This window comes from Megascapheus bottae, chromosome 4 (assembly GCF_031878675.1).
Source record: "Megascapheus bottae isolate mThoBot1 chromosome 4, mThoBot2.hap1, whole genome shotgun sequence".
Taxonomy (NCBI): domain Eukaryota; kingdom Metazoa; phylum Chordata; class Mammalia; order Rodentia; family Geomyidae; genus Megascapheus; species Megascapheus bottae.
The window spans coordinates 27,731,020-27,753,851 of record NC_143512.1 but is presented as its reverse complement, the minus strand read 5'-3'; the positions used below and the strand labels follow the sequence as shown (position 1 = coordinate 27,753,851).

Genomic DNA, 22,832 nt, shown 5'->3' with positions numbered 1-22,832 from the left:
ACAGTGCTCAAGCCCTGAGCTCAAACCCAGGACTGGCAAAAATAAATAAATAAAATAAAGCACAAGCCAGGAGTTGGACAGCAGTGGCTTATGCCTATAATCCTAGCTACTCAAGAAACTGAGATCTGAGATCATGAAGCCAGCCCAAGCAAGAAAGATCAGACTGTTATACCCCATTAATCACCAAAAATCCAGAAGTATAATGATGGCTCAAGAGCAGTAGCCTTGGACAAGAAAAGCTCAGGGACAGCATCCAGGCCCTGCATCTAAGCCTCAGAACTGGGGGAAAAAAGCAAGTATATTATATCTTCTGTATCCATGATTAGTTTGAAAAGACTAATCACTAAAACATTCACAGGTTTGGCCTGTGAATTCATTTTGTCTTGTGTATTTCACCAGACCCCCCTGGTCTTCTGGAGTCTTACCAGCTCCAGTGAGACCAGAGGTGGGAAGCTATGGATGGAGTATCACACTCCAGAAAAAGCACTCCAAATCACCCCCTGTCCTTCCTACAAAATAACTTCTGTCAGGGCATCACCTTCTGTTCTCCAGGAAGAAGCAGTTAGGAGAGTGAATGTTCTCCTGCCTCTGAGACATTGGCAGGTTGATTTGCTAACTGCCCACTGCACTCTAGAATGAAGCTTTTCTTCATCAAATCTGTTTTTCATGTATCAACCTAAAAGCAGATGTGCAAAGCCAGCTGATCCTCAGGCTGGCCATTTTAGTATTTCAGCTTCTGAATTCTGCTCTACTTGATCCTTCTCTAGAAGACACCTAACCCAGAGTCTAAATTTTTGTATGAGTAGTAGAAATTTGCCCAAAGGAAATTATAAAAAGCAACCACCAGAACAATTGCACGCCATTTCCCTCCTCTTCCTTTTATTCTCCCACAGCCAGGTCAATGTTTTGACCCAGGAAAATGTCACCGTGGAGACATGAAGGAAAGAGACTGAAACATAAAACAAATTGGTTAGCAAAAGTCAACTATTTTAAAGCACACCAAAATCAATATAAGGAAAGGAAGTGAAAACAGAGCAGAAAAACAAAAAAACACCTTTGAGCTGTCATGGAGCAAGCATAGCCCTTCAAAGCTTTTCTGAGTTAAATCATGGATGCCAGGATCATTATACCTGTACACACAGATGATTCTCTGTGAAATAATCTAGTGATGATTACATATGTAATATAATTATATACATGATTATTATCCAGTGATTATCAATGCGAGCTGCTCCAGTAATAAAGTATGACCCTAGCAAGGTGAGTGCCACTGAGGCAGGCCCCCTGTAGACCACCAGCAGAGGTGTGCCAGCCAACAGCACTTCCACTGGTTGAAGGGAATAAATCCATCCTTCCTGAAAGGAGAGATGAGTAGCATATCACTACACCATTATACTACCCAGCATAATATAACTCCTAGTGCTCCGGGGTTTGTCATAGTATTCTCATTTTCCTCTCTAGTCTTCCAAGGTTTTTATGAGAAACAAGGGTAGAAAGGTGGTAGTCATGCCAACTGATCATTATAGTCAACACAGCAGTTTACTTCTGAAGCACTGTGTGGTTTCATTTGTTGCCCTGTGCTTTGTCCCACATGAGCTGTTCTATTCCTCTGGGGTAGATGTACTGTATCTGGCATCCTCATGCAATCTGGCTTGATGAAAGCTTCACATTTCTAGGAAGGCTGAATCTGAATGTGCCTCTGAAGCCACAACCAGGACTGCGATTTGAAAGTCCTAAGCTCACTGGAGGACACTGCAAAGACACCAGAACGCCTTGGCATGGGGCAGGGTTGACATCATTGTCTATGGAACAAGTCTATGCTGTGAGTCCCACAAGGCCCCTCCCCAGTTCTCAGGCCCATGGCTTCTACCACATGGTGGCTGCCCGGGGACCACGAGGTAGACATCAAAGTGTACAAAAACAAAAACATTTTCATAGAGAAAACACAGGTGTTGTAGTATGGTGACAGGTTCTGGTTCCTGGCTCCTGTAGCTCCTTCTTGTAACACCCTTCTGTTTTACTCTCCGAACCAGGGGTCCCTCTCTTCTACCTGCCATTCAGAACGTCCAGACAAGTCATCTGGAAAACCGACTGAATAATCAGGAGCGAACCATTAGCTTCCTCCTTGAACAAGCCTTCCGCATCAAGGAGGACATTTCTGCTTGTCTCCATGGCGCCCATGGCTTTCGAAAAGAAGAATCTCTTGCCAGGAAGTTACTAGAAAGCCACATCCAAACCATCACCAGCATCGTCAAAAAACTCAGCCAGAACATTGAGGTAGTCCTCTGCTTTCATATATTAGCATGATCATTCAACAGAGACCATCAACCACCAATGTTACGTTTTAACTTTAACAATGTGCGACTATTGCTTAAGTTCAATGAATACAACTTAGTTTCCCCAGCAGGAAATAGCTCTACTATTTGACTACTTATTTAGTCCAAAACATAAAAGAAACTGCCATTAAAATATATTTTTCCATGCTAGCAAGGATAAGTAACATTATGTCAGCCATGTTTGAGTCTCCAAGCTTCTATTAGTGTAATAATTTCAAAGATTTTCATAATCACAATCTAATGTCACCTCCTATCTGTCACCTCATCTGTCCACACTGGCCTCTGCTTTTTCCATTCTTTACTATTCATTCATTCATTTCTCATTTAAAAAAAAGCCCATGTAATGTTCTTTCTTTCCGTCAGGTTCCTGCTCCCATATGATCTAATATGAAAGACTTCCTTCACTTCCTTAAAATTGAACCCTTCCTCACCCAACCTTAGCCTCTCAAACTTTTATTCATAACATTTATCATTTCTACCATGATAGTGTCTATTTTGTGTGCTCTTTCTAAAAGACGTTTTATCTTTCTAAAATGTAATTTGAAGCATGAAAACCCTCACTGTTAAATGCCTTACTAGACAACAACACTGTCTATAAAACTTTAAGTAAAAATTTCAAAAGGCAAATAAAGCTCCTGATCAAAAAGGGAAAATCTAAAGCTAAATCAAGACAAATAAGTTTTTTTCGTTTAGAGGGTTTTTTTTTGTTATATTATTGTTATTATTTGCTTGCTCTTTGCCAGTACCAGGACTTAAAGGGTCTGGACTCTGTCCTTAAGCTTGCTTTTTGCTAAAGGCTAGCATTCTACCATTTGAGTCATAGCTTTTTGGTGGTTAGCAAGAGATGAGTCTCATGAACTTTTCTACCTGAACTGGTTTTGAACTGTAAACCCCAGATCTCAGCCTCCTCAGTAGCAAGGATTACAAGAGTGAGCCACCAGCAGCCAAATCCAAGAGTTTTTAGAGGACATGTGAGTCTAGGTTAACAACTTTCAAGCAAGGACATATAAAAGGAGCACACTTAAAAGCCAAATATGTATAGAATTATGACAATGGATGATAATGACTTTCCACAATACTTGCTTGTTCCACTATTGTGAAATTATTTGGTCCATTGACATCCATACACACATAAGCATGAGCACACACAGGCACACACACATACAGAATATGGGATTAATCATGGCACTTGAACATTTTTAAAATTTAAGACCAACGATATTTATGAGTTTGTTGTCACTGGTTTTTCTTTTTGCTAGTTGTGGGGCTTGAACTCAGGGCCTGAGCACTGTCCTTGGGCTTTTCTCAAGACTAGTACTCTGCCACTTGAGCTACAGCACCACTTCCAGCTTTTTCTATGTATGTGGTACTGAGGAATTGAACCCGGGTCTTCATGCACGCTAGGCAAGCACTCTTACCACTAGGCCAAACTCCCAGTCCCTGTTGTCACTGTTTATTTATTTCTATATACTTCATCTTGTATATGTTAACAGATTTGGGGAAGGGAAGGGAATCAGAAATGATGGGACAAAGGATAAACCAATACAATAGTGATACTCACTAAACATTATGCTGGAAATGAACTTTACAACTTGGGGAGACAGGAGTGGGGGTGTAAGTGGGAGAAAATGAGGGAAAGGGTAACACTGTTCAAAAACAAATGCGTGCATTACCTAACTTATGCAATTCTAACCCCTCTGTACATGACATTTACAATAAAATGGAAAGAAAGAAAAAGAAAGAGAAAGAAAGAAAGAGAAAGAGAGAGAGAAAGAAAGAAAGAAAGAAAGAAAGAAAGAAAGAAAGAAAGAAAGAGGAGAAAGGGGAGAGAGAGAGAGGAGAAAGGGGAGAGAGAGAGAAAGGGAGGGAGGAAGGGAAGGATAGAGGGAGGGAGGAAGGAGCAAAGGAAGAAGGAAGAAAGGAATGAGGAAGGAAGGAAGGAAGAAAGAAAGGAAGGAAGGGAGGGAGGGAGGGAGGGAGGAAGGAAAAGAAAAAAGATCAGTTTGATCTGGGCTGCTATTACATAATTGACCACATATGTCAAGATCTATTCACCTATATTGCACATTTCAAAATATATTAATTAGACCCCCAAAATGACTCCTAGTAATAATGGCGAAACGTTTCCAGAGTTTCTTTTCTACAATAACTGATTATTTTGATTAGCTCGGAGAAAAGACAAAGTATTTTTCAAGAACTAGAAAGCCTCAAAATATTTGCAGTCCTGTTAAAAAGTTTGATAGCTATAGATGAAAATGAGGATTACACTGTTTGTATGGAAAAGTGAGTTAGAGCTCAATGATAGAGAACAAAGCATACACAAAGCCCTAGGTTTAATTCCATACTTGCTTGAATAGTGAGGCTTGAGGTGAGGAGAGAAAGAGAGACAGAAAGACAGATGGTAGAGTAGATAAATAGGTAGACAGATAACATATAATAAAAATAGACATGCACATAGACAATGGCCCTTAGTAAGAACTGCAACCCTAAAGCAGGAAGCTCTTGAAAGAGAAATGGGTGATATTCAAATGTTTGTTTTAAAGAACCTAAACCTATCAGTCTATTTGCAAATTTGTCAGTAAGGCAGATTCAAGTACAAGTTAAGGCCTAACTTAGTTCTTAAAAGCAGTAAAAGAAAACCACTTCTTATATTATAAACAACAATTGAACAACACTTCTCCCTAGGCAAAGCAGAGATGAATTCTCTCCAAACAGTCCATCAGCGTGCATCCATGACCTCTACTTGAGGTCCTGCTTTAAGTGATTTTTCTTTTTAACCATATGTACTGGGAAATTAATGACTGTCTTAACTCACAACTACAGATCTTGGAAGACCAAATAAGAATTCGAGATCAGGCAACCACAGGAACCAATTTTGCAATACAAGATTTTAAGATCAAACACCTTCAAGGAGTTGGAGACCTTCGGGGAAGAGTAGCCAGGTAAGAAGGAGATCAACAAATATGGCCTTCAGTTCGTGTGTCCACTGAACTCTGGTTCCTAAATCCATATCATGGAAAACAATATCTCAATTTTAAATAAGTTCAACTGCTGTACTATGGAGAAGTAAATGCTTCAGAAAAACTTTGAAAGTCTTACACTACCTGGGGAACACATGGTTTCTTTGAAAGACCCATTCCACGCTGTATCCTGGTTGTCTACATTTAAGTTACCAGAATCTGCTCTTATAGTCTTCAAACCACTCAAATGCCAACAACTTTACAAAGATGAAATCCCCACCTGTGTTAAGTTGCAATAAGTGAAACACTTAAAATATATAAAGACTGCACATGAATCTAATAAAAGGATGTGCTGCCAAATGGGTTGTTTTGAATAACATCTTTTTGTGGGGAATGTTCAAATTAAAAGATTAAGAAGTATGCAATTCACGGGGTTTGGGGGTAAGCTGTAGACACTACAATGACAGGACCACACAGTTAGACAAATGAAAAAATCACTTGAAAACAGCTTTCTATTGCTACCTTACTTCTCTAGATCTCCTCTTCCCCTCCTAGGAAATCTTTACCATCTTGTTATTATTGACCCTCCCAAGAATAAATGACCAAGAGAGAATGAGAAATATCAAGTCACATCCCCCCCTTTGTAAGGAAATGGTAAGACTTAGAAAAAATCATATTAAATGAAGTATGCCAGACTCAAAAGAACATAGGCTCAATGGTTTCCCGCATTTGTCATAATCAGTAGAAACCTTGGGCTTTTCTAACAGAGATTTACAATAGAGCAAAACCTAGGCCATATGGTATGATGCTAAATGAAAGGACCTCCAGGATATAGAAACAAAAGCCATATAATGAGTGATTGTTGTCCTTAATGTACTATGTTACCTCCTATTTCTTTTGCTGTGCATTGGTTTTCTTATATGGTTATAGTATTTCACCTTGTTATCTGATATATTGTATATATGTTTATTTGGTTATTTGAAATAGGATAGGGAAGCAGGGAAAACAAGATGAGGGGCAGGGTAGGGGGTGGGAAATGGGGACCAAGACATGAGAAAGGGTATCAATGTTTGTGAAGTAATGCACCTTCTATCTGGTGAATATAATATAACCCTTCTATTAATTACAATAATATATATATAAAGAAATATCAAGTCAAGCTTCTCTGAAGTCCATTTATGTGTCTAAAGTAGAATACTTTAGACAGGGTGACTTATAATAACATAAACTCACCTTCTCACAGCTCTTGGAGACTGGAAAGTCCAAGATTAGGGAGCTGTCAGGTTTAGTTGTCTGGAGAGGGTTCCATTTTCCATAGAGAAACACTAAATCCTCAGGAAAATGGACAGAATGGCCAGGGATGCAAATGCTCTCTGAAGACTCTTCTGTAAAGAGCTCTCACAGCCTTGTCAGCTTTTAAACCAACACCTCACCTCTTCATGCTCTTGTACTGGCAACATTTGAATTTTGAAGAAGATATATTCAAATCACAAATCCTTTCCTAGGGCTTTTGCCCATTCACTTCAACAAAAATATCCTAAGAATTTACCAGGTACAAGCACATACCACCACATTTGGTCAGCTCTTACTTCTTTCTTACATTATTCATCTTCAGTCTTAAATATAGTTATTTGGGGCCTAGACCTTACTTTTCCTTGAAATGTCTTCCTTCTATGGAAAATTTCCAGAAATATCTTGGATGATCTGAGAATCTAGCTAGTAGCCACCAAACTAAATTCATCTTCATCTCCTGTGTCTTTTCTTTATTTTTTCCAGACAAATGACTCATGGGCAAGCTAAAGCATATTGATTACTGGATTCCAGAGCTAGTGATTTGGATTACAATTAGCTTTTTGGCATATGTGAGGTTAAGTTGATTATTTTACCATAATTCCTAACAAACGCTTTATTGCTTCATATATTTTAGGTTCAATATTTAGTAACTGCAGTGTTCTTTGAATTTATAATTTACTTCCCTCTCTAAGAATGGCGATTTAAAGGCAAGAACTTACAATGGAATTAGGTATGCTTCAAAATGCAGATAGATTGTGTTGTAGTTAAGAGAAAAATCATGTCCTTTAACAAAGCATAGTGATATTATGGATATCATCAACTTCTGTTAATATAGTCAAGCATGTTTCCCTAAGATCATATACCAGTTGCATCAAAACAGTAGCCGTCACGACCACCACCACCACCACCATCATCATCATCCTGTAAGGACAAAGGATATATAGAAATCTTGAAACTTAGAAAGCAGAAGTATATGGAAAATGTCTTAGAAGACTTAAGAAAGCCAAATTTATGGCTGCAGAATAAGCTGACTTTCCACCAAAGAGTTTTTGTCAGGTTTCTAGCAGTTTCCTCTAGGTAGAAATGTTGAAAGAAACAGGGAAGCAGGCCAGGGATTCCCTTATCTGTGGAGAGAATGTTCCAAGATCCCTAGGGATGCCAGGCAGACACTCTATAGGCATAGACCCTCTGTAGACCAATCTATTTCCGAAATATTCCAATTTGTCAATCCCCTTTTGTTACTTCATAACTTCTTTTTTGTAGAAAAACACCTATGTCTTATTTTTAAAATCAATTTTATTTTACTAAGGTAAAATATCTATACTTTAAAAGTCAATAATGACTAAAAGGCTAATAGCAAACTACACTAGTCCTTGCTAATCCATGCTTTCATAACCCATGGTTTTGGTTAGCTACAGTCAACCCCAGTTCCAGAAAGAAAATATTAAATAGTAACAAAATATTGAGAGAGACAAAGAGAGAGAGAGAGACAGAGAGACAGAGAGACAGAAACAGAGAGAGCCTATGCTTACTTAACTGTTATTATAGTACTATTCTAAATTTAGTTTTCATTTCTTAAATATATGATCCTAAAATATATGACCCTTAAATATAAGACACTGAGTTCAAGCCCAGGACTGGTTAAAAAAAAAAAACAAGCCTAAGAGAGTAATTATGTATACTGCAAACAAAGATCTAATAGTAGGGCCAGAAGAGGAAACAGAACAAATTCTTTTGTCAGTTCTAGGGCTTGAACTCAGGGCCTCAGCACTGTCCTTGGGCTTTCTCAAGGCTAGAGCTATACCATTTGAGCCACAGCACCACTTCCAGCTTTTCCTATGTATGTGGTATCAAGGAATCAAACCTTGGTCTTTGTGCATGCTAGGCAAGCACTCTACTACTAGGCCAAACACCTAGTCCTCAGAACAAATTCTTCAGGGGAAAAAATAACATTCAAAGATAGATGAGATTTCCACCTAAAATCACAAGTGAAGCAGTGACCCTGAAAAATTAATGTAAAGTTAAATCACAAGAATCCAGTGGGCGTTAGAGAACATCAAAGGTAAAGGACCACTAGTGTCCAAGTAGACAAAGCATGTATAAGAAGGAAAATATGCTATCTCAATAAGTACCAGAAAAGAATGGACGATGCCAATTATGTACTGAATGCTTATTACCCTGTAAGTATAAGAGAACACCTAGCATTCTTAACAATTTGAAAGTTCTAATACTCCTAAGCCCACCCTTTGAAAACTTGGATGACAAAATCTTAGCAACCAATAAATAAAGCAACACAAAAATCTCAAAATACAAAAAAAATCAAGATTTAAGAGATGTATAAAGGAACACAAAAGTTAAGTATAGCTGGGCGTGGTGGCTCATGCCTGTAATCTTAGCTACTCAGGAGGCTAAGATCTGAGGATCCCTGTCAAAGCCAGCCTCGGCACTAAAGTCTGTGAGATTCTTATCTCCAGTTAACCACTAGAAAATGGAAAGTGGTGCTGTGGCTCCAGGGGTAGGGTGGTAACCCTGAGCTGAATAGCTCAGGGACAACAATGCCCAGGCCCAGAGTTCAAGCCCCACAACCGACCAAAAAAAAGAAAAAAATTAAATATAGAAAATTCAGAAACTACAGCTATTTTAGTTATAGAATATTATACAAATGCCATTATATTTGACATTTATAAATAGAAAACTACAGGAGCTGGAAGCATGGCCTAGTGGTAGAGTGCTGGCCTAGCACGCATGAAGCCCTGGGTTCTATTCCTCGGTACCACATACTCAGAAAAAGCCACAAGTGGTTCTGTGGCTCAAGTGGCAGAGCAGAGCCTTGAGCAAAAGTGTCCAAGCCCAAGTTCAAGCCCCAGGACTGGCAAAAAAATAAATAAACTAAATTAAATTAAATAGAAATCTACAGCCAGGTGCTGGTGGCTTATGTCTGTAATTTCAACTACTCAGGGGCTGAGATATAGGAACTGTGGTTCAAAGTCAGGTCAGGAGGAAAGTCTGAGACTTTATCTTCACTAAACTACCAAAAAAAAATCAGAAGTACAGCTGTGGCTGTGGCTCATTAGCCTTGAGCAAAAGGTCAGGAACAGCCCCCAAGCCTTAAATTCAAGCCCCAGGACTGGCATGTACACATTCCATACACATACATACACACACACAAGCACATGTGTTAAGGAACAAGTATGTATGTTTATATTCTCATTTTGGAAGGTAGGTCCATACAGGGACTCACTTATGGGTGGTTCAAACCATGATGGTTCTGTGTAGACATACAACATGTGGCTGCGACTTAGGTTCTTATTCTTGATTACACTGACTCCCTTCTTTTTCTCCTCACAGCCTCCCCTCCCTGACTACAGTCACTGGTTCCCATTTGGAGCAGGGGGTGGGGTGGCATTCTCAGACAAAATCTCACATCTAATGCCCCTTTGGTCCTATAATATTAAAGGAAAAAGTTCATTTCTCACAAGAGGTCGGTTCCCCCTCACCCACCGCCATCCCCCTGCCTCCACTTCTAAAAAGCCAAATGCTACCTTATTTAGTCTTAGACAGCCTGGTATATTCCCCAAACAACACAATCTGTTAAAATAGTTTCTCTAACTCACCCTAAAGTCCCCATATACACAAATCCGGTTTAGGTGAATACATCCAACCTAGCTTCTCTTTCATCAGGAAGAAAAGATAAGCATAAAGGTTATGGTAGATGCTCCTTCATTTAACAATATAATATTCAAGGAACTTCAGAGCTTTTGCCATGAAATGAATGCACAGATTTTACTATAGTAGTAAAATATTGTGAGTCTATTGATCTCACAAATTTCCATTTGGGCACTAGATGTGACGCAAGCATCCTGAAGCTTTCTGGAGACATTCATTTCATCAAGCATGAGTACCGGCAAATTGAAAAAGCAATTCAAGAGCTCATATCTAACACAGAAGCTATTTGCAAGAACTTGGATATGAAGGTAACTAACTCTGAGTTCTTGCCATTAGTCAGACCATTATAGCCTCTCAAAGGGCCGGCTAGGTGGTAATTTTTTTTGTCAGTCTTGGAGCTGGAATTCAGGGCCAGAGCACTTGGGCTTTCTCAATGCTAGAGCTCTACCATTTGAGCCACAGCAACATTTCTAGCTTTTTCTATGTATGTAGTATGAAGGAGTTGAACCTGGGTCTCCATGCATGCTAGGCAAGCACTCTACCACTAGGGGGTAGAGTTTTTAAAGAATTTTCCTAAAATAAATGAACTCTTTTCTTCCAAATGATCTACTATGATAGGTCAATTATATGCATCATGAATACAGGAGGTTCAGTCAGTAATATGTCTCAGGTACCACCTTGGTTCCAACACAGCTGCTACCCATTATAAGCAGACATCTTGATAGCCATTGTCACCATTTCCTTATCTGGCTTCCATTCAAACACTCTGAAAGTAGGGATTACAATCAAAGAAATTTCACATGGAAGCTATTATGATAATTTATGGAAGTTGAACATTTAAATACTTTGTCTAAAACCTTCAATGGTCATGGTCATTTACAAGGACCATAAAAGACCTTTCTTTCCTGGGTTTTAATAACCATGTGCTTACTGGACAGTTTATTGCTTTGGTTTTGTCTCATGTGTATAACATATATATCTCATATATATGACATATCAAAAACACAATTATATATATATATGTCCAGTAGTACTAAACTACCTGATCATAGATTTGCCTGTGTCCTTTTAATGTGCAATATTCTCATTTCCTAAGAAAACTATAATTACTGTTGATTTACTCTTTTAACATTTGTCCCTTGAGAATCAAATGTCATAAAATAATTAGAGATCTACTGAGGTAGAAGTTCCTGAAGAAAAAAATGTAAGATATCTTTTATATATACCCATTCAAGTAATGAGGATTGCCTCAATATTTATTCAACCATTTTCATATTCATCTCTTTCTTTGCTAAGAGAACTCTTTTAAATGGCTTCTTTCCACCATAGGCCTGACTGTGTGAGGGGTTGAATTCTGCTTGGCCAAAGCCAATAATGTTTCATGGATCTAGTCAATAATTAGTTTTGATGCAAATATGTATGGCAATTCTTTGTTCATTTTTAAAACTAGTTCTTGTGCCTGAAAGTAATTCTCTCACTGCTTCTTGTGCTGCAAAAGACACTATACTCATAAACTCAAGAACTTGAACTTGTTTGCTTTCTATCTCTATATGCTCGTAAGTGATGTCATATGACTTAATTGTGGTCATGACAGAATACTATCTTGAACACCAGGTGCAAGATAGCTCATACCTGTAATCCTCACTACTCAGGAGGAGACTGAGATCTGAGGATCACAATTCTAAGCCAACCCAGACAGGAAAGTCTATGATCTCCAATAAACTACCCAGAAAAGGCTGAAAGTAATGCTGTGGTTTGAATGTTAGAATGCTATCCTTGAGCACAAAGAGGCTCAGGGATAGAGCCTGGGAGAAACTGCTGAAACTAAAACATGCTAGTTAGGTGTGTGTTCCTCAGAGACTACTTATTAAAACATTTATTCATTAAGTATTTATTGAGCTTTTTCAATTATTCACCTAATGTCACTGGACAAGATAGAATAGCTTACAATATAACTGAAAAGGAAAGAAACAAGTTGAATTACTAAGCAAACTGATGGCAACGGTATGTCTTTGTTAAATCATTGGTAGCCTACTACCTAAAAGAGTATTATAGACAGCAAAGTAGAATACTTCCTAATATTCTTTCTAAGCAAACTGTATGACTATAATTTTGAGTCATACTCATGTGAAAAAAAACATTTTCAAATATTAAGCATGCTCAAAGTTTGTTTCCTGGCTCCTTTAGAAATAAAGTGTAATGTATACAAGTACTGGTAGTTTTGCTTATCCACTAAGGCCTCCTCTTATACTTTCCTTAGGTTACCCAGCTCTTAGGAAAAATAGAGACATCCTCTTCTGAGCAAATCTCAAATTTAAAGGTAGTCCAGGGAGATTATCGCCATGAAATGAACCTTTTGGAATTCAAGTAAGTAAATGGAAGATTGTTAATTATGTTTACTAATGAAAGTCTTGTCACAGAATAAAAACCTATTCCAGGAATTTGAATCAGACCAAGAAATAAAGTACCACCAATGCAAAGAATATCATATGCTAAAGTAATATGAAGGAATATATTAAATTAATATTAAATTTTTAATATGAATATTAAGTGACAAATATGAATATTTGTCAGTCTCCCATCGTACTCCTTTATATCTCAGTGATACCCAGATGTAGTCATTCTGATGCTTCCCAGAGTAGTTTTGCCTTATTGGCTTTGTATTAAAATGTCTCAATGTAAATCACTAGTGAATACAAACTGATTCCTCAAGAGTAGCAAGCATATTGTAAAATAATTTTGATCTACAAGCTTTTCCTTTAGGATTTCTTTTCAGATCTTTTCTACTATTATTGCTTTATATTATAAAAACTAGTGTCTATCCCACACTAAACTGGTGTTTTCCCTACTCTATGGAGAAAATAGTAAAGATATGATCTGAAGCAAGCATTCCAATTATTATTCCCCTTTTTATTCCCCTAAATCTCTCTTCCTTGTTTAAATGCCTACAATATTCTGAAAGTATAGCCAAAAGGAAATATCTAGTCACTTGGATAATCTTGCCCTATTGATCTTACTCCCTGTTCTTTCTCCTTTTTTCCACAATACTTGAGTTAAATGCATTGATCAAATCCAGTATTCTGATATTATTCTGCCTTTTCCATTTTCCGTGTCTCCACTGTATTTGGTTATAAGTAAGTGCCATCAATTACCAAATGCATCATTATACATTAGTCCCTCTAGGACATGAAGATAACAAATAACAGCCTGTATTCATGAAAATATACATTATTTTAGATGCATTAAAATAGATATTATGCTCTAAATATTATGTACTAAAATTTGATGAAAACAGTAGTCATCACAAAAATTTGGAGTAGATATCTTAAGTAAACAGAAAGTATCTTTCTTCATGCACTGGCTTTTTAAAAGGTTGTTGGTAGTTGTTTGAATCTTTTCATTTCTGAAATGATACCCATTTTAAAAAAAAATTCATTCTTTGGCATTTGGTACAATTATGATGCATCATCAGATCCAAAAACTTCCTTCCCTCAATTCTATTACTTTGTTTTTTGCTCCACACAGGTAGCTCTTTGCTGTTCACTCACCCTAAAAAATCTATTCATATGACTGCATCGGTGGCATGGAAACGGCATTGAAGATTTCATTTGTGATAAACTTAAGTCTCCCTCATACATTGAGCTCCTAGGTTCTTTTGTTGCCCTCTTGCTACACTCCAGCCTGTGGCATTTTTCTCCTTTACTGGAAAATACAGGTTCTCTCTAGGCATCTCCTGCTTTTTAGAGGAGCTTGTAAAATTTGGGCTCAGCTGATCCACATTTTTAACTAAACTTGCTCAGAGCTGAGAATAAGTTTTACACTTTTGAATAATTTTTCATGAATGATATTGCTATAAAATATTTAAGAATTATACCCTATGAAACAAATATTATTTGAAGTTGAAGTTTCAGTATATATAAAGTTTGACTAGAATAGAACTATGCTCTTTTATGGTAGCAGCTGGGTTAAATGGTTGTGACAAAGGCCTTAAAGCCTAAAATAGTTGCAATCTACCCTTTTCAGAGAAAGCATGCTGGTTGGCCCTTACCTCAGAAGCCCCTACCTCAAGTGACTTATCAGTATTCTACATTGAAACCCCAGCCTTGAGAGGATTTCTTTAGGACAACAACTTTTTGAATGGGTGTGGATAGCTGCAAGATGTCAGTGTACTTGTTACTATGTGTGTACATATTTAGACTATGCAACAAGGTCACAATGACTGTACGGAATTCAAGCTAAGAGTGTACATGTGTGCAGGGGGTGGATAAATACACTTAGTTGGCCCCCACCTCCTATATCACTCCTTAAGTATTTGACAAGACATATGGAATCCATCCTACTGCATCTTCTCAATCCTAAAGTTTTGGCTGATATTTAAATTTCCTGATTAAAACAGAAAACATTCTTCTTTAGATTTAATTCATTTTCAAATAATGTGTATGAAGAAGTTGAGAACAATCAAAAATGGACAGAAGACCAGTTTATCAAATACAGAAAAGACCATCTGTTCCACATAAATGAATGTCTGAAAGTCCTGCAGGAGAAACTGGTAAGGAGCCATTACTTCACAAAGTATAGTTGCATGGTCATCATGTGATCAAGCCAAAGGAAACATCTGGAAGGTCACCTTGGTTATCCGCTGCTTCCCTAATCTATTATATTTCAAGTACTACAGTAGAAGTCTAGTGCTCTACCTTCCAGTATTGTTTGCTGTCTTCCAACTGTGTGTGTCTATACTTTTCAGATGTGTACCAAAATGATTCTGAAGACTTTCTGTTAAATTATTAAGTACAGATTCTCATGCCAAATTTAACAGGGGTTAAATCCTTGGGGACCTCCTCTGGGAATCTGTTGTTTCTAGACAAGTTCAAGACATGGCAAAGTTTGGAAATTTCTACTCTGACAAGTTACTCAATGTCTCTGAAAATCTGTCAAAAGACAGGTCAAAAATGTTTTTGTAGCATGAGCAGACTATGTAAAGAAAATTCTGAACTTTGGCATTAAGGAGCCAAGTTGTCAGCCTAGTTGTCTGAGAAATATCTCTCTTTCAGACTCCTTTCTCTCTTTGCAACCTAAATATGGGGCTCGGTGGAGCGGGTCATTGTGATGTTCAACGGCTACTTACCATATTATAGGTATTTAATAATGTTTTTTTGAGACCCTCATTAGAGGAGCTTTATGCAGCTCAGTAAATTATGTCTCTAGCACCCACCTGAGTTTTCAAATAACTGAGTGAGGTAGGGAGTCAAGACCTAGAGATAAATATAACTTTATCACTGATAAGGCTCTCAAAGTTTGTGCACCCAGATCTGCATCTGCCAGATGGACCTGCAAGTATTTCACCCTGAAATTCCTCCACAATTATAAGCACCACTAGGTAAACTTGTAGTCCCTCTGAAAAAGCCAAGCCAAGTGACTGCAAAAGGAGAGAGATGGGGGGGTGGGAAGAGAAGGGAGGGAGAGAGGAGAGAGACTGAATGTACCATTCCTGTGGCCAAAGAGGAAACTGAAGGGCCTTGCTAGCTAGGCCTAGTTCCTGTTCCTAAATTCTCTGTAGAGAATGAGGAGAGAGGCTCATTGGCCAAAGGGTGCTTCTGCACTCTCCAGTTTCCTAGGAAAGTTGTTAAGCTATATGAATGCCTGACTTCCACCATAAATAAATCTGAATTTCTGAGAGGATATGAGGTGATTGTAATGAAGAGATTGCACTATTCTAGGTGAAGTGTGTCTGTATGCAGATGTACAATTCCAGGGGCTAAGAATATCTAGCATTTAGGTGCACATTTCTCAAGTACCACCTAAAACATCTTCCTTTACTCTTCTAAACATTAAGCTAAAACTCAATCCTCAAGGAATTTCAGCGACATCACACCCCTCTCTCCTCTACCCTTCCCTAACACATAGAACTGTAGAAATGAGAGTTGAAAAAGTTAAACAGATTAGCTCTTACTTTTGTGAATACTATTTTAGATACAAGGGATCTTGTTTGGAATTTTCATACTTAATATGGAAACATGAATATGATTTAAAAACACATTTTCTTTCTTTAGTTATCCTCTTCTGGAGAGATATTTTATGATTTCTTCTCTAGGAAAAGTCTGAAAACAAAGTGGATGAAAAGATTGCACAACTTTCAAGTGAATTAGAGAATTTCATTAACTCACACAAACAGAAAACAGAGCTAAACAAAATAAAACATATAGAAAACAGACTGTCCAAAAAGATGGACCAAATGGAAAAGCAGATCTGGAGTGAATTACAGAAAATGAAGAATGAATATCAATCAGGTGAGCAGATTAATATAGAACTGTTTTCCTGTCCAATTCCTCAGATTTTTCTGGTGTAAGTTTCATTCTTATGATAGTGACATTGTTATACATTTAAGCTCACTTCCCTAAACAGTGTACAGATCAGCATACCACTGGAAGGCAAAGAAATGAGCCACCTTTCTTCATTCACACTTGGCAGTGTCACAAGCCTGCCCCTGCTGTTAGTTTCACTTTCTGAGATTGACTCACAGAATTGTTTGATGTAGATGTCCTTAAATATCACTGGGGGCGGGCTGGAGGCTGACTTGAGGATGTACTATACATTTAGGAGCCTAAACAAATACCCCTCTCAAAATGGAATGGCTGGTAATGAGCCTAGACAGATGTGAGATGGAAACTTGACCTTTAGAAGTAAGGAAGAGAGATGAATTAGCAGAATACAGGGTATGACTGCTTTTCTGCTTAAGAAGCTAATGGCAATAGTGTCAAGCTGAGCCAACATCAAAGAGGATTAACTTGAAATGCTCATCTAATTTGTCAGAGGGAAGGACATGGGATAGGTGCTATAAAGCAGCCATCTGCCTCCAGTCACAAGTCCAAAGAATTACCATAAATCGCAAGGGACCCTTTATTAGAGGGCAGCACCTTAATTTATTTTCTGTTCTTTGGGTCTCAGAAAAAAATTCATGATTAATTCCAAAAAATTTTGGACCTTAAAGATGTATGCTAGGTGGTGGTACCTTGGGAAAATGCCATGGACTCATGGGACTAGGAACTTTAGAAATGTTCCTAGAATGTACGTATATTGTTGCCTAAAACATCACCAAGTCAAGAATGAGTAATGTGTCCAGTAATAAGTGTTCCAAACGGAACCAATGGCGCTGCTTTCTGCCTAACTTCAGAGGCTTAATTTTCCTCATTCCCTAGTATAGCCTAGTATAGCTGAAGGGTTAACAGTATGTTTCTGAATTTTACTACCTGGGACATGTAGCAAAAAACTCTAAGTCTTTAATACAAATATGTGGGGAAGAAAATAGGTAAAAGATCTTTGTGAATAGGAGATAGGCTATTCTTACGGAGCTTGAAATCTTTTGGGGCTGCGGTCACCAAGTTATTAGAACACAAGTGGTATGGCAGGCATGAGGAGATAGGAGGAAGGCAAACAGGCAGGCAGTAGTCCCAGCTACTTTCAGAGAAAGGGTGACGCTGATCAAGGTATTTTGTATTCATAAACTTTTGTTAAATGGCAACTCCTTTCTACAAGTACTAAAAATAATTTTTCAAAAGAAAAAAGAAAAAAAAAACCTTCATGTATAGACTTTACCTTCAACTGAGTAACAGAAACTTCCTTTAAGAAAAATCACACAGGTATTTGTCAAAGCATACATAAAGGAACATTTTTAAAGTTACCATTAAATATTTTAAATTGCTGTATTATCCATGCCATTGGGGAATGAGAAATGAAAAGAACTTTCACAGAAGCCAAAGACAAAACAAAATGACTAATATATCTTAATGATATATAAGAAAGGGAGTTTGTACAATTTTTGATTAGTCTTAATGGAATCTAATGTGTTTTGAATTAAATGATGATCAATTGTGGTAGGGCTGCTGACTAGCAAATTTTGAAAAGAAAAAAAAAACTTTCCAGTATATATTAAGTGTATTTGTTTTCTTTTCCTCTCATAGGATTTAAATCAATTCATGACTCACTCAACTCCATCCAAAAAATACAGAAAACAAAAATGGACTTAGAGAAATATAAAGTACAGAGAGATCTAAAGAAATTACAGCGCAAGATAGTGGAATTCCATGAAGTATAAACCTTTCCAGTCATCTTTCTCCCCAGCTAGTGGAGAGGTTTGTTGGGAAAAGGAAGTTACTACCTATGGATAGTCAATGCTTTGGATGTCTCTGTATTTCTTATCACCTTTTAAGGAGATGAATGTACCACAACAACAATAAAGCCAAATGCTTTATAATGTCTTCAACTTATTAGTGAAAAAAGTAAAGAATTCTTCACATACATTCCTTTTTACATTTTTGCTTGTCTACAACTAACAGGCAACTTAAAGCATGTACACAGATGAACAGAGTAAGGCCTGGTATAAGATTTAAACAATGTAGGAACTGTGGCAACGAGGAAACTACTGACCATGTCAAAAATAATAGCCACAACATGGTTAGCACTTACTACCAACGTAAGTTTAGTACATTACCAAAAATTCTGTTTCCAAGAAAAAGGTCTCCATTTTTAAACATTAACATCCAGTTCAATAAAGGGGAGTAGCAGACTATTTGTAACATCTAAATTGGAGTCCTCAGAGGGTTCCAGATGCCAGCAGCCTTCCCTTCTTTTACCGAAACTTTCCAAACATCAGCCTACTTCCATTGGCTTCATCCATGACTGTAGCAAGCAACAATCATGAAAGGATCTCCAGGATATGGAAACAAGAGCTTTATATCGTGTGATATATTGTTCTTTATGTACTGTTATTTCTCCTCTGTTGCTCTTTGGTTAATCTCATATTGTTATAGTATCTGACTTTGTTACCTGGTATATTGTATATACGTTTGTTTATTTGAAATAGGAAAGGGAAGGGGGAAAAACAAGATGATTGGGACGGGATGGGGAGAGGGAAATGGGGACAAAAACATGAGAAGGGGTATCAATGTGTGAGAAGTAATGCACCTACTATCTGGTGAATATAACTGTAACCCCTCTATACAATTTAAAAAAAGAAAAAAGTTTAATGTGTAACCTGTGCATACATATATTGTTTGATATCTTACAAAAAGCATCTCCAAACTAATCTTGCAAGCATATGTTTTGTGTCTTTTAGTCTTCATATGTGCTATGAACTGTGGGGATGGGATGCTATAGAATAGCATATTGATGGATCCTCTTGTGATGGTCATATGAATGTCCCACCTGGTGGTACTATTCTAGGAGGTAGTGGGAACTTGAACAGATGAGGCCTAGCAAGGAGGTCACCCTGTGTCTTTGAGGGGTACCTGTCCCTGGCTCCTGATGTCTATCTCTGCTATGAGCTGAGTGAGCTGTTTTGCATTACTGCAGGCTCCTCATCCTGTTGTTTAGCTTTGTCATGGTCCAAAGTGCAATGAAACTAAATAACCATGAGCTGAAACCCTTTCCCCCCTACTCTCGCAGTTTTTCCCACCCATCCCCACCTACAGGTTGTACAGTCTTCAACATAAGTGTCCAGTGAGCACCACCACCGCATCTGTTCACTAATTTCCCTCTGTGCCTACCCCTTAGCCTCCCAAAGACAGATATATGAACAAGACAAAAGGAAGACAAAAACAGCAATTAAAAAAACTCATTTCCATTTTCTAGAGTTCATTTTGGTAAGCATTATTTTAAATGATTATACACACTTAGGTATTGAGCCTTTATGTTCCCAAGAATATCCTCATTTGGTCTCTGTGTGTGCGAATGCCTAGAGATCTATCCAATTTATCATATCCCAGGGCATTTTTTTTTAAACCATCCAGTGTGTTTAATTGTGAGACATTTTCTTATGGGGGTGAAAATCTGATTTACATTTCCCTGAGGGAACTTGCAAACTAGATTAAATAACTAATGATTAAATTTGCAACTACATGGACAAGTAAAGGGTGTGGGAGCACCAAGGCACTTAGTATACCCACAGGGTATTAGGACATTTTCTAGAAGAGATTTCTAAATTGAAAGCTCTGATGTATAAGCAGGCATTAGACAAAGGAAAGGCTTGCATGGGAGCCTCTGGCAGATGGAGTAGCCTGAACAAAGTCCTGGAGAATGGGACACCTATCAGAGAGTGCAAGAAATTACAAGCAGAGTTAAATATCATGAAGGAGAGTGGAGGAGGTGAGCAGTGAAAGGATGGAGCAGGTAGGGGTAGATGGTGCTCAATCACAATGAACTCTGCAATTCTTGTTGAGAGCTTGGATTTTTATCTCAATGACCCATAGTCAGCTTTAAAGCTTTTAAAAATAGCACAGTGACATTATCAGATTTGTATTTTAGAAATATTTTGTGGCTGTAGTGTGGAGAACAAATTAAAAATGGTGAGTTTGGGTGTGGTGATTCACTCCTATAACACTAATATTCCAAAGGCCAACATCAGAAGATCATAAGCCTGAGGCTATTGTGGGCCATCAAGTGAGACCCAGTCAGTCTGGGAATGGGGAGAACAAAACAGAGGGAAAGCAAATCTGGGTAGGAATGAAGGAAGATGGTAACAGGGTAACACACTCTATGCAACACCCAGAAATGTGCAGTGATTAGCAAGAAATGGGGCTGGAGCTTAGGGCAGAAGGTGCAGCCTGAGAATGTAGCCTTGGAGCCACTAGTAGAGATGAGGTTACTAGAGTTACAGATGAGGAAAATATTGCCTCAAGTATAAGTAGTAAAATGGGGGACATGGCTCCAGAGAGGGTAAAGAACTCCAAGGAAACCACACACTGAAGGAACACAGGCAGATGATGGCGAAGCAGAAAAGATCTTAGGAATCTCTGCTGGTAGATATGGCAGTGGTCAATCTGACACTACTCCCAGCGATATCTTAAGACCTGTCAGAAATTAGATCCCTCTGCCTACTAAGGGAGACCATATTTAACAATGTAAACTTTGACTTTCTTAGTAGGGAATGGCTATAAATGCTTTTTTTGATTTCTTGCCACAAAGCAAATGTTCTGTCTTCTCAGATATTAAGAGTGTGATGAGCCTTCCCAAGGAGAGGCAGGATTGCTGCCAAAACAATATTAGGATTCATTTGGACTCTGCCCAGCTAGGCATTTCCCTCTCCAGGTCAGAGCCACATATATTTTTGGAAACATTTAATGCTGTTTCAGATTCCCCAAATGTAGTCCTGACACTTTGATGCTACAGGCTATATTTCCATAATCCCTTATTTCTTGGTGGAGTTCTATTCATTTTCAGAAGGCATTTATTTGTTGTGAATCAGTAAATAAGGATGTTATCACTGCTGTGTCATAAGATAGGTCCAAAGACACAGGTGAGAAAACAAAACCCAGTTTCTGTCCAGAAAAATAAGCCTGTGTGTAACCCCAGTACCCCAGCTATCTGGGTAACTCTGTATATGCCCTGAACACTAGAGTTTCAGCTTCCTAATCTTCAAATGAAGACAACAATGTTGTATCTATGATGTGATATTAAAAGAATTAAAGAAAACATTCATTAATCTATTTTAGCAACTAAAATTTTCGGCAATTTAAATGGATTAATTCATTTAGTCTGTTAAGCAGTTAGATACTTGCTTATTACTGAGTCACAAAGAGTTAAGGTAACATATAAGGTCACATTGCTACAAAAAATTGAAATTTGAAGCTATCTGTCTATCTACATATCTATACATATGTATCTTCTAAACACTATATAATCTACATATGTAGTTCATCTAATATTATTATGGTCTCTAACATCTGATACTATCCTTGTTGTTTCTGATTATTAAAAACAAAAACTTTTCATGGGGAAAAACAATCAAGTTTCATGGTACTCTTTTACCTAACTCTGATTCAGATCAATATCTAAAAATATGCAAGTTTAAAAGATCTTTTTAGGGCCTGGAGTTTGGCCTAGGGGTAGAATGCTTGCCTAGCATGCACAATGACCTGGGTGCAATTCTTCAGTATCACGTACACAGAAAAGCTGGAACTGGTGTTATGGCTCAAGTAGTGGAATTTTAGCTTTGAGAAACACAAGGACAGTACCCAGGCCCTGAGTTCAAGCCCCAGTACTTGCAAAAATAAATAAAGATCTTGAAGAAAAAGCCCAAGCTCAGGCCCTGAGTTCAAAGTCCAGGACTGGCAAAAAAAGAAAAAAAAAAAGTGAAAACCAAAGGAGACAATAGGACATGTTCAATCCAGTCTGAAGTTATGGTAATAATTGCTACCAAGAAAAACCTTAAGGGCAAAATGCTCCTCTAATAAAACAAATGTGAAACAATGCAACGGCAATACAAGACACTACGTTACAAATGAACTTTACAACCAGGGAAGGCAAGCCAACAGGGAGGGAAAGTGGGAGCAAACAAGGGAAGGTAATCAATGGTGACAGGAAATGTACTCATTACTGTATGTAACTGTAATCCCTCTAGCATCACTCTTAAAATAAAATTTTTAAAAAAATGTTTGGAACAGTCTCAAGTTGCTTTGCAATAAAATGACAAAAGCTTATTTATTACTGCCACATATTTCTTAATATTCACAATTATGCACTTGTTGTAAATCTGGGTCTACTGAGTTGATGTTCAATTTGAATCTATTGCAAAAATCATCCA

The 22,832-nt window shown here is 37.8% G+C and overlaps 1 protein-coding gene across 2 annotated transcripts in view; it reads left to right on the top strand.

Annotated features, from left to right (window-relative positions):
* The window catches only part of Fam81b (family with sequence similarity 81 member B), a 33,996-nt gene extending 15,481 nt beyond the window's left edge, over positions 1-18,515 (top strand). Inside the window, exons 4-10 of one of the 2 annotated variants that reach the window (XM_090331612.1) lie at positions 2,034-2,277; positions 5,160-5,278; positions 10,434-10,563; positions 12,516-12,622; positions 14,669-14,804; positions 16,347-16,542; positions 18,214-18,515. In XM_090331612.1, coding sequence (XP_090187738.1) covers positions 2,034-2,277; positions 5,160-5,278; positions 10,434-10,563; positions 12,516-12,622; positions 14,669-14,804; positions 16,347-16,542; positions 18,214-18,347 — 1,066 coding nt within the window. In that variant the 3' untranslated portion in view covers positions 18,348-18,515. Of the gene's footprint in view, positions 1-2,033; positions 2,278-5,159; positions 5,279-10,433; positions 10,564-12,515; positions 12,623-14,668; positions 14,805-16,305; positions 16,543-18,213 lie in introns of those variants that run through there. The other variant, XM_090331613.1, reaches the window with a different exon arrangement.
* Positions 18,516-22,832: the final 4,317 nt, after the last annotated feature.